Genomic DNA, 12685 nt, shown 5'->3' on the forward strand with positions numbered 1-12685 from the left:
CTGTCTCGTGCAGTGTGCGTCTCATGTGGCGCGTGTCTGGTGCAGTGTGTGTCTCGTGCAGTGTGTGTTATGCGTTGTGTGTCTCGTGCAGTGCGTGTCTCGTGCAGTGTGCGTCTCATGTGGCGTGTGTCTCATACGTTGTGCGTCTCGTGCGTTGTGCGTCTCGTGCAGTGTGTGTCTCGTGCAGTGTGTGTCTCGTGCAGTGTGTGTCTCGTGCAGTGTGTGTCTCGTGCAGTGTGTGTCTCGTGCAGTGTGTGTCTCGTGCAGTGTGTGTCTCGTGCAGTGTGTGTCTCGTGCAGTGTGCGTCTCATGTGGCGTGTGTCTCGTGCAGTGTGTGTCTCGTGCAGTGTGCGTCTCATGTGGCGCGTGTCTGGTGCAGTGTGTGTCTCGTGCAGTGTGTGTTATGCGTTGTGTGTCTCGTGCAGTGCGTGTCTCGTGCAGTGTGCGTCTCATGTGGCGTGTGTCTCATACGTTGTGCGTCTCGTGCGTTGTGCGTCTCGTGCAGTGTGTGTCTCGTGCAGTGTGTGTCTCGTGCAGTGTGTGTCTCGTGCAGTGTGTGTCTCGTGCAGTGTGTGTCTCGTGCAGTGTGTGTCTCGTGCAGTGTGTGTTATGCGTTGTGTGTCTCGTGCAGTGCGTGTCTCGTGCAGTGTGCGTCTCATGTGGCGTGTGTCTCATACGTTGTGCGTCTCGTGCATTGTGTGTCTCGTGCAGTGTGTGTCTCGTGCAGTGTGTGTCTCGTGCAGTGTGTGTCTCGTGTAGTGTGCGTCTCATGTGGCGTGTGTCTCATACGTTGTGCGTCTCGTGCGTTGTGCGTCTCGTGCATTGTGTGTCTCGTGCAGTGTGTCTCGTGCAGTGTGTGTCTCGTGCAGTGTGCGTTTCATGTGGCGTGTGTCTCGTGCAGTGTGCGTCTCATGTGGCGCGTGTCTGGTGCAGTGTGTGTCTCGTGCAGTGTGTGTTATGCGTTGTGTGTCTCGTGCAGTGCGTGTCTCGTGCAGTGTGCGTCTCATGTGGCGTGTGTCTCATACGTTGTGCGTCTCGTGCGTTGTGCGTCTCGTGCATTGTGTGTCTCGTGCAGTGTGTGTCTCGTGCAGTGTGTGTCTCGTGCAGTGTGCGTCTCATGTGGCGCGTGTCTGGTGCAGTGTGTGTCTCGTGCAGTGTGTGTTATGCGTTGTGTGTCTCGTGCAGTGCGTGTCTCGTGCAGTGTGCGTCTCATGTGGCGTGTGTCTCATACGTTGTGCGTCTCGTGCATTGTGTGTCTCGTGCAGTGTGTGTCTCGTGCAGTGTGTGTCTCGTGCAGTGTGTGTCTCGTGTAGTGTGCGTCTCATGTGGCGTGTGTCTCATACGTTGTGCGTCTCGTGCGTTGTGCGTCTCGTGCATTGTGTGTCTCGTGCAGTGTGTCTCGTGCAGTGTGTGTCTCGTGCAGTGTGCGTTTCATGTGGCGTGTGTCTCGTGCAGTGTGCGTCTCATGTGGCGCGTGTCTGGTGCAGTGTGTGTCTCGTGCAGTGTGTGTTATGCGTTGTGTGTCTCGTGCAGTGCGTGTCTCGTGCAGTGTGCGTCTCATGTGGCGTGTGTCTCGTGCGTTGTGCGTCTCGTGCGTTGTGCGTCTCGTGCAGTGTGTGTCTCGTGCAGTGTGTGTCTCGTGTAGTGTGCGTCTCATGTGGCATCTGTCTCGTGCAGTGTGCGTCTCATGTGGCGCGTGTCTGGTGCAGTGTGTGTCTCGTGCAGTGTGTGTTATGCGTTGTGTGTCTCGTGCAGTGCGTGTCTCGTGCAGTGTGCGTCTCATGTGGCGTGTATCTCATACGTTGTGCGTCTCGTGCGTTGTGCGTCTCGTGCAGTGTGTGTCTCGTGCAGTGTGTGTCTCGTGCAGTGTGTGTCTCGTGCAGTGTGCGTCTCATGTGGCGTGTGTCTCGTGCAGTGTGTGTCTCGTGCAGTGTGCGTCTCATGTGGCGCGTGTCTGGTGCAGTGTGTGTCTCGTGCAGTGTGTGTTATGCGTTGTGTGTCTCGTGCAGTGCGTGTCTCGTGCAGTGTGCGTCTCATGTGGCGTGTGTCTCATACGTTGTGCGTCTCGTGCGTTGTGCGTCTCGTGCAGTGTGTGTCTCGTGCAGTGTGTGTCTCGTGCAGTGTGTGTCTCGTGCAGTGTGTGTCTCGTGCAGTGTGTGTCTCGTGCAGTGTGTGTCTCGTGCAGTGTGTGTCTCGTGCAGTGTGTGTCTCGTGTAGTGTGTGTCTCGTGTAGTGTGCGTCTCGTGCCATTGCAGCCGCTGGATCATTGTCTCCAGTGGTTAACGGACACGATTGAGACGTTGTGGCGCTCGGCAACACACGCCGCCAGCTGGCACACACAGCTCAACACACAATGGCCTCCTAACTTCAGCCCTTCATTTCGGCAAACTGCTCTTCTGTCAATGCCAGCGCAATTAGTGTGACGCGCGGTGTTCAGTAGCAAAATGTCAAACCGATGTAACCGGCCACATACGCCGAGCGGGACACTTCATTAAAAAGTTGCAGATGTGAAATTGCTTTTGAGTTCTGTGTTCCGTTTGTCGCCGGGTCAAAGGCCGCGCTGTGGAAAGTAAGATAGCATTTATTAAAACCATGAAGCACAGTGATGGCACTAGTGGCTCTTCCTGTTCTGCCTCAGATGGCTTGGCATGGTTCTATCTCGCCGCCACAGAAAACCTCAAAGCACTCGTAAAAGACTTGGCCCAGCTTCTTCCCAAAATGCAAGTGGCCAGGCTGGCTCCATATCACAAGATTGTCCTGTTCAGTTTATTGTTTAATTTAGCGTCAAACAGAGAATTGGGCGCAGCCTGGTCGGCATATTTGTCTTCCCTCTCAGCAGCGAAGATGATATGAAAAATGATTGCGCTGGGGTTTGACTTTATTGGTGGTCTGTCTTGTAGCCCTGGGGATCCATTCTGAGGAACTGGAACTTCTTGGCGGTGACTCACCCGGGGTACATGGCGTTTCTAACCTACGATGAAGTCAAAGCACGACTGCACAAGTACATCAACAAGCCTGGCAGGTGTGTATCTTTCTGTGACGCTGCTACACACACGCTGTAAATGTTTAGCTTCTTGCCATGTTTAGCGCTTATAAGGAATGGTTGATGTCTATTCCAGAAGGTTTGTGACTTTTACCTGTTGTACTTCCTTGATTTATTTCCAACAATAGCAAAAAAGCAGCCCACTTTACCTCGCCCTTCAGAATAAAAGTTAATATTCGACACATCTAAGCATCGGATTTGTTAAATAGACGTCGCACTCAAAGCTTTATCAATATCATCTGTGGCATTTGCTCTGTTGTGATAATAATACTGTATTCAAAAGGAAAATCAATTAATTAGTATTCAATTAATAGCCTACGTGGCGTTATTGAAAGTGTGATGTTCCAACTGGGTTAATACAGACTTTTAACAGGATTTAATTACATGCAAAAAATATTGTTTGGACTTTGACATTGCTCTGCTTGAGTTTCCCGCTGCTTTATATCCATTGAAACTGCCTTGTCATGATCGTTTTCAGTCTTTTGTTTGCTTTTTGTTGCTGTTGTAATTTTGGTGGCTGATGACAAAAGCAATATCATTCAGATTCAAATTCAGACGACTTGCGCTCGGCAGCGGTGCAGCGGATAAGGCCCATGTGCTGTTTCCACCGCAACGTTTGGGTTTGATTACAGCCCCGGAACATTTGCCAAATGTCTCAATCCTCTCTCTCCATTTCACGCTACGACTATCCGGTCAAATAAAGCCGAATAAGGCTTGACAAAGGAAAACATTCAGACAACTTTATTAATCCCACCAGGGGCAATTCATTTAAGCCGTGAAAAAAAGCACATAGTGAGCAACCATTGAACTCACAGAGGTGCAATTCTGAACAGGAACAAAGAAGAAGAACCAAGAAAATGACATCTTTGTGATAACATAGAATTTAAAAAGCAATCAGATCATTTGTGTCTTTCTAAGTGTGGTTTGTACTATGACGTTATGTATATACAGTAGATTGTTGTACATAGAGTCCAAGTAAATATTTAGTATAATATTGATAGATTGCAATGAAACAACATAAAAAACGGTTTAAAATACTAAGAAACAGCTCAGATTAGCTTTCATCTTGCTGATATTTTTTCCAGTTAAAACAGGGAGGCTACACTAAAGTGAAGAATAAGTAAAAAGTAAAAATACATTGTTTTGAATAAACAAGACACGACTCAAACGACCCCTTGTTGCCAGGTAGCCATCGTAAAATGCACACATTTGTTTACCCTTGACTTGTTTTGAGCCCTCGGCGCTGGTGACTTGCAGCTTCTTGTTGTTATCTCTGCGCACAAGCCCAGCCAGGTCTGAAAGTCAACACAGTGTCTCAGGATCCAATTTGCACGGATATAAGCATTGATCTCCTCGGCCTGCACATATGCTCATGAATATTTATCAGTTAGCAAACCACCTCACTGCCACTGCCACGGCGTTGAAATAAGGAACATTTATGCATTTTCAGTAGGGGATTATTACATGTGTCATAAACAGGTAGCACCTCTGAATCTAACCTTCCCCAAAGCTTCTTAGAACTGTTGTGTATGTATATAAAACCAGCTGGATCTTTGTTTCTGAGCATGCGAAGGCACTAGCCCATCTGCCAGCCAAAACTCTGTTTCACATTTTAGCAAATCAGCTCCGACTGCTGCGGATCAGTAGGAACAGCTGTACGCCTCCATAAAGGGAACAAAGTCATGGAAATAGATTCAATGTAATGTATAAATGGCAATAAAACATGCTATTTCTGTTGAGTTGATGCCTGAAATAAAACTGTAGCTTGTTCTGTCTCTTGCCGCCATGTGTGGGGTAGAAAGTGGATTGATAGTATCAGTGGTGGAGGCAATACTCAGATATACAGATGCAGGAGCCAAAAAATACACATGTAAAAGTAAAAGCATTGTATAAAAATATATTTAAGCAAAACTATTTAAGTTATAATTTTCCTTTTAGAGTCAAAAGTAAGAGTTTGAAAACTATCAAAGCTGGAAATGTTTTGATCTCGATGACAGATTGCAGTCATTTTTTGTTTTCAGAAGTGTCATGTTTATTCATACTGTTTTGCACTTGCACCTCGCACTCATAAGCTTTATCCTGAAGGTCACCATGAAAGTACTTAGAAATAAACCTCTCAGCCACTTATTTTACTTGTGTTGCTTTCCTGTACCAGTTACAAATGCAGTTGAGTAGAAAGTTCAGATTTCGGGTCTCAAACGTAGTGAAATAAAAGTTTCCACTGTGAAATGTACTTACACTTATAAATATGACTTAAGTAAGGCAAGGCAAGGCAAGTTTATTTGTAGAGCACATTTCATACACAAGGCAATTCAAAGTGCTTCACACAGCAGGAAAAATGCATTAGACTCACAAAGAAATTACAGAAACAGAAATACAATAAAATTAACTCATTAAAAACAATTTAAGTCATAAAAGAGAAGACTGCAAAGAAAAATCCTTTCAGTCATATGCACAGCTAAACAAAACTGTTTTTAGCTTAGATTTGAACATTGTTAGAGTACAAGCTTCTCTCACATCTTCAGGAAGACTGTTCCAGATTTTAGCTGCAGAAAACTGAACCGCAGATTCCCCATGTTTAATACAGTACATTTACTTTTGTACTTAGTCACTCTCCACCCCTGGATAGCATGCATATTGTTGCTCATGCATATTGTTGCTAATTACCATCACGAAAATTACGGCCGTCATTATGAATTTTGGACGGTCAGACTGGGTGTCAGGAGGTTTGCATTTGGAGAAGTGACTGTTTGACTTGTCAAATTGTTTCTGGTGTCTCTCCAAAAAGCGTTTTCCCCCATAAATCCACACGGCAGGTTTTTAGCGAAAAGAAGAACACGTAACTTTAAAAAACAGACGTGGCGATATACGGTTATTGGTTTGCATCGCCCCGAGCGAGCTAAGCCGTGCCCTGTGATTAGCCGCTCTGTGTGGCAGCACGGTAGAGCGGAGCGCATAATGAAAGGACAGCAGCAGACGTGGGCGTGTGGGAGGGAGGTGGACGCACGGCGAGTCCATGCAAATATATATATACGGTGCCGATAACCAAGTGATTCATGTAACCGCCGTTTTTACCGACACGGCTCACGTAAAGCTTTTACACAGCTGCGGGTGGGGGCGGCCAGTCAGTCAGTCGGTCGGGCGAGTTTGGACACGAGCGCATTTGGACACAGGCACAGGCTCCACCCACACACGCCTCACGCAGAGAGGGAGATGCAAAGAAAGTGAGAGAGATTTGGAATACAGAGCTCCATAGCGTGGTCGTGTCATGTCTTTATATGTTGTGGCGCTGACTTTCGGTTATGAAGGTGTTGATTATAACAAGTGATTCATTTATAATAGATGCTAACACAAACCAGTCATTATTTCCCTGGTGACACGTTCTCCAAAGCATACCATTTTCATCTGTCAACTTTTCTTTTGTATAGCCTTTCCTGCATTTTGCCCGGGGTAAACGGGTGCCCTTTACCCCCAAAGTCTGTCACCTTTGGAACTTGTCTTTAAAGTGACGTCTGACAGGTTTTTACAATGTTCTAATTTTGACTTTATTGGTGTTTTTATGCCTGTTGTACATATAAATTATAGTTTTACACCAATCCAGTAGGTATTTGTGGAGAAAATGTCGAAAAATCTGTAGAAAATGACAGGAAGTGACATCACACTAGGGATACTCAGTCCAGTCAAAGTGTATACATAATTTACACAAAAAAACAACTTTTTTGACACTCTAAACATGAATTCTACAAAATAAAGGCGCTCTCATATATTTGTATTTGTCTAATAAAAAAAATAGATGTGTTTTTGCTTATTGTTTGCTGGATAATTTCCTAGTGCGATCAATTACAAACAGGAAGTGCAATTATAAACCTAAACAATGTGCAATTCTGTAATTTTTAGCCAAATTAAACATTTATTTATCTACATTTTAGTTCAGTGAGTCAGAGGCACTTTAAATGTGTCTGTCTGGTCTCAAATCAGTGTATTTAAATAAGCAGCAATGAATAGAAATGTATTGCAATAACTAGTATTTTTGAGGTGTAGAGAAAGTGTTGATTTTTTTCTAATAAAATGTATGAGGCACATTCAGAGGTTTTTGTATGTTCAGTATGTGAAGGTTTTTAGTCACTGCAAGATGTTTTCCATTCAAAGAACTTATTATTCTGAAATTTGACCACTTCGCATGAGTCATGTTTCTGACCTTTAGTGGTTTATTTTGCGGTGCATTCACGTTAAGTGCTAGACTTGAACCTCAGCCAAGACATTTAAAGGCACCCTGCATTTCAGCACATTCCTAATGCATTGCTATTGAGATAATGCATACAATTTGTTGTTGTTGTCTTTTTTTTATCAAGATGTCATTATTTCCCGCCCCTAATGTCTTGGTAAAAATATAGTTAAAATAAGTTCTGTAATCTGTCATTTATGTTTTAATTTACATTTTTTAAGGGTTGTTTGGCTCATAGGCTTTATTTAGACAGTGTAGCTTGAAATGGGCATGTGAGAGGGAAAGACATTCAGCAAATATGCCAAGTCTTGTTACATTTTCGCTTGGTTTTTTCCTTGTTTTTCCTGTATAATATTCTTTAAAATGGTGTGTACATAGGCTTATATCCTCTAACTTCCCGAGACTTGCTTCAGGCAGTGTTTTATAACTTTGCTAACATCAACAAATGAGGCAGAAACTCCTGTCAAAGCCGTGGCAGAGTGAGCTGCGCGCATGTGTCTGTAGACGTGAGATCATACTGTGGTCAGGACCTGTTCTAAGCCCTGTCATCGTTTATGATCCCTCTTCGCTCCTCCATATCGTTTTGAAATTCAGATTGCCCCCCGTTCTGCTGAGCCATTTCCTTTAGTATTCAGCAGTCGTCTGAGCATGGAAGTCCCTCTGTGATAACGTTTGAAAGATGTAGCACCAGGAATTGTTTGTTTATGATATGTTTTATAAAATACAGACAAAGGTAAAGAGTTCACGCTGCACCAGAGGAAGAATAACATGATCTAAGCCGTGCAGCGGGTGATGGGATGTGTTCTGTAAAGTACTTTTGAGTTCACTCAGGTTTGTTACTGGGCAAGAGCCAAGTGTGTAATCAGTGCTGCATTTACCACTTTGAACACATAGAATAATAGCAATAATTAAGGCGTTTACGATGAAAAATAACTACAATTAAAAGTAAATGGAGTCATACTGTAGTCAGAATTTGTGACCGTGACCAGATTAGCAGTCACCAGTATATACAAGGTGTACAGTACTGCTATCGGCAATGTATGTGTAACATTTGAGATTACCATATTTTTTTTCTCACATTTTGTCGTGGAGGCGCACAAGATACACAAGATACACAGAGAACACATGCACACTTTACTTAATTCAGATTCAGAACAAAACATCTTTTTGTTACAGACATACAGCCAACCTACAGACGACATCGTTTTCAAAAATATGAATAGACATTAAATATCAGTATTGAATAAAATAGATTTGTCTATTATCAACTTCCAGTACAAACACGTATATTTACACCTTAATTTAACATGTAAAAATATAGTATATTGCAACATATTTACATGTGATCATGCATATTTTTTACAAGTGAACTGAATATTGCACGATGCCTTTACAAAGAGGATTTGAGTGTCACATTTTGACGGTGACAGCAGGAACGACTTCCTGTATCTCTCGGAGGAGCAGCGGCAGTAACAGTCTGGTGCAGCTGACCAGCACATTGTGGAGCGAGTGGGAGGGAAAGTCCACAATAGTCCTGATTTTGGTCAACATCCTCCTCACAACAGTCAGAGAGGTGCATTATGGTACTTCTCTGGTGGATGGTACTTCTCTGGTGGATGGTACTTCTCTGGTACTTCTCTGGTGGATGGTACTTCTCTGGTACTTCTCTGGTGAATGGTACTTCTCTGGTACTTCTCTGGTGGATGGTACTTCTCTGGTACTTCTCTGGTGGATGGTACTTCTCTGGTGGATGGTACTTCTCTGGTACTTCTCTAGTGGATGGTACTTCTCTGGTACTTCTCTGGTACTTCTCTGGTGGATGGTACTTCTCTGGTGGATGGTACTTCTCTGGTGGATGGTCCGCCACGTGCTTGTCTCTGTGCATATGTTATTGCGCTGCCTGGAATGAACCACAGTATGGCATTATCTGTCTTGCATTTACTCAGTTGCAGATGTTTTTCCCTTAAAACAAAAACTCTTGTAATCTGGAGTCACTTCTCCACAGTTCAGGGGCCTCATCTATAAAGCTTGGCAAAGAGATAAGCAAATTCCTGGGCCTAGTTGAAGTTGTATAAATCCAAAGAATGGCACAAGCAAACTTTATAAATGAGTGTCAGTCTCAATTAGTTAAATGCCATACTGTGGGACATTCCAGGTAAAGCAATACATCTCCATGGAAACAAACAATTGGCTGAGCTTCCAACAGAAAAGTTATAAAGTATTGCATTGCCTGATTTCTTTATTCAGGCTGCCAAAATGAGTGCCACTTTTACCAGGGCATAAAAATGTAAAGTTCTTTCCCTCTGAATTCAGTCTGTTGCTGATCACAACACTTTCATCAATTGCTTCGTTGTCATGATCAATTGTGACACTCATTGAAGACCAAATCTGCAGCACTTCTGTCAGCGGTATTTCGGTTGTATACATAGCTTGTTTGGTTTGACTTGTCCATCTGGTTAGTCTTTGCATCCCCCAGTCCTCGTGTGCAGTGACTCAGAGCACTGATTGTTGCTTTCATGTTCTCCGTCCAACAGAAGGGCCTTTTCGCCACAACACCACGTGTAACTCAGCGCTCCCAGGGTCCTTTAACAACGTGCCAACTGCTCACACTTATGATTTATTGAAGAAAATCACTACTTTAAGCATCTGTCTGTATGACCATAAGAGGTTTCTAATTGTTCCTTTTAGAGGTATCTTGTTTTTTGTAATTTATTTCATAACAGTCAATATTTATGCATGAAATGAAAATTGAATTGTCGGTGACGATTCATTGCCAAAGTGGTGCAGTGAGAGAAGGGCGATTTTGCAGTGCAGCCTGTATACAACTTAAGGGTGGGTTTAGTTCTGTGTGTGTCAATACGTTCTATTTATTTTAGCAGTGAAAACATTTTGACAAGTTGATTCAAGCATACTGTAATTTATAGCAATGTTCTTCCCTCAAGTCTTAAAACGTGGCATTTCTACGTCTTGTTATTTCTATTCTGTTGAAGCTTTGAACGCTCCCCAAGACATTCAGAAAATTCCATACGTTATTTTTAAAGGTTGAAAGTGAAGAATATTGTGACTTCAGTTGTTCAAAAATCTAGTGGAGCAACGTGAACTAGGAAGTTCACACACATACATCAGCCAGTAATCATTAAAGCATCCTGTTGCGATCCATCCCTGTCAATGTTGGATAAACATAAAGTGTGAAAGCTTTGCTCTAATCAGATATCGCTGTTGTTGAGCCAAAAATAAATGTCTCAACATCCAGGACTGGCTGGATGCTTCGGAATGATCATGCACTCAAGTCACAAACATGACTGGACGTTCACAATACATTTTTATTAAACATAAAATAGATAACACATTTATATAGTGCTTTTGTAAGTACGGTAGAAAACAACGACCATATTTGGATGCAGCCTAATGTTTCTAGTGTACATTTTTTACCAAACAATTTAGGAATTTCTTTGGTCTTAAAACCAATTTCATTTTCAAACTAGCATTCCAGTGTGATTATTATTTTGAAGAAACTTCAGAATATAATGACAAATAACAAAACAAAGTGAAATTCTTAATTTTCTCATTCAAAATAAAACCCAACTTTTTGAATTGAAGTATTGTTACAGCCACATAAAAAGCACATTTGGAATACAGCTTGAATAGAAATGTCTCCATTTTCTTCTAAATTGGTCACAAAAAAATCCCATTTTTGTGACCTGAAAAATCACAATTATCACTTAACCAAATAATCCTGACATCCCTATAGCAACCTTTTATCTTTTGCCTTTCCTTTCTTCTTTTTACACATTGTTTCTGTTGTTTGTGTCTCCACAGCTACATCTTCAGACTGAGCTGCACGCGGCTGGGGCAGTGGGCCATCGGCTATGTAACCAACGACGGCAACATCCTGCAGACCATCCCCCACAACAAGCCTCTGTTCCAGGCCCTCATCGACGGCTACAGGGAGGGCTTGTACGTAACCTCTCTCTCCCCATGTCGCTCTATTGATCAGCTGGTCCAAACCCTGTGTACAAGCAATGAACAAATGAGATCCCGCTCATGTCCTACAGTCCCGTCTCAGTCGCATAGTCAAGCCACTTCTTTAATGGATTAAGCCACTTTTGTACCTGCTAATCTGACAGCCTCAAAACAACATCAAACACACTTTATCCTTCGCCCAGTGCGTTTCACCGCTGTCATCCATCACTGGCAATTGGCTGTGGCTCCGCTGTAGCGGGGCGGAAAGAAGGTGCTGGTGTGGGGGTTCTGTTTGAAGCGTTTCTGGGTTTGATCAAGCAGGGAGGCCCAAGCACCTCTGAGGGCACAAAAGGTCCCATCAGACAGGCTTTCATGTGTCCGTCTCAAATACGTTTTAAGGCTGAGCTGAAACGAGGCACCCAGCTGTCTGTTGTCATTTTTCTTGTCCGCGTCATTATTTGTGTATTCTTTTTTGTTGAATTAAGTACAAATGCACATTCGAAAACAATACAGTTTTTGCATCAATCTTAATCATTGGACGTTTTAAGTATTTGTCAAGGTCCTTTTTTAAAAAAACGTTCCAAACTCTTCATATTGTGATGATTCCGGGGATTTAATTCCCAGCTTAATAGCACAGAGGCATTGGATGTTGGTTGCATATAAAACAATCTGTTTATAAATGCCTCAAGTCATTTGAAGTATCCCGATAACAATAAATGACCAATAAATGTGTTAAAACATGTTTTTAACCATATTAGTTGAGATTTTATCGTCAAACAAATGTGAAATCTCTGCATAATTTATCACAAAAGAGCAGAAATATCACCTTATACCCTTACTTAAAAGTTTAACATAACTTTTATTAATCACCTCTTATTGTTGCATTTTCAATATAATTGATACACTCAATATGCACATTTTGCATATCTTCACCTTTTATCACATAAGACAGGAGTTCAGTAGTAGTACTGTTAGTCCTGGTAGTTCTTTTTATATAACTCATTATGTGCTATTGCATCATCATAGAACACAAGTTTAAGCACCATTAACATGAAACACAGCATGCAATTTGGAAACTGTAATGAAGTTAATGGAATGTATTTTTCTGTAGCTACTTGTTCCCCGACGGCCGCAGTTACAACCCTGACTTGAGCGGCCTGTGTGAACCCACGCCTCACGATCACATCAAAGTCACACAGGTGAGGCTAATGCGTGTCAGCTGCTGCTCCTATTGGTCATGCACTGGTTTAAACTTACAGCGCTCCACTCGGGTCTGCGGCTCTGTCACACAGTGGAAAATGTACTTACAAAACAACGCTAAGCTGTAGGCGGATTTATAAACGGCCCAATGACTCACTGCCCTTTGAAAATGCTGAACTAAATCTTGCTTTCAGTTCTCATATTTTGTCCCTGGTCAAAGGTCACGTGTGCATCACTCTTCCCCTCATTTGTGT

At 42.9% G+C, this 12685-nt stretch overlaps 1 protein-coding gene across 1 annotated transcript in view; it reads left to right on the forward strand.

Annotated features, from left to right (window-relative positions):
* Nucleotides 1-12685, forward strand: part of cblb (Cbl proto-oncogene B, E3 ubiquitin protein ligase) — a 76671-nt gene that overhangs the window by 33421 nt on the left and 30565 nt on the right. Inside the window, exons 6-8 of the mRNA XM_072446805.1 lie at nucleotides 2901-3022; nucleotides 11088-11225; nucleotides 12343-12430. Of these exons, the coding sequence (XP_072302906.1) occupies nucleotides 2901-3022; nucleotides 11088-11225; nucleotides 12343-12430 (348 nt within the window). The remainder of the gene's footprint in view (nucleotides 1-2900; nucleotides 3023-11087; nucleotides 11226-12342; nucleotides 12431-12685) is intronic.

The sequence above is a fragment of the Eucyclogobius newberryi genome, unplaced genomic scaffold (genome assembly GCF_026437365.1).
Source record: "Eucyclogobius newberryi isolate DKJ021-1_F unplaced genomic scaffold, fEucNew1.0.hap1 SCAF_15, whole genome shotgun sequence".
NCBI lineage: Eukaryota > Metazoa > Chordata > Actinopteri > Gobiiformes > Gobiidae > Eucyclogobius > Eucyclogobius newberryi.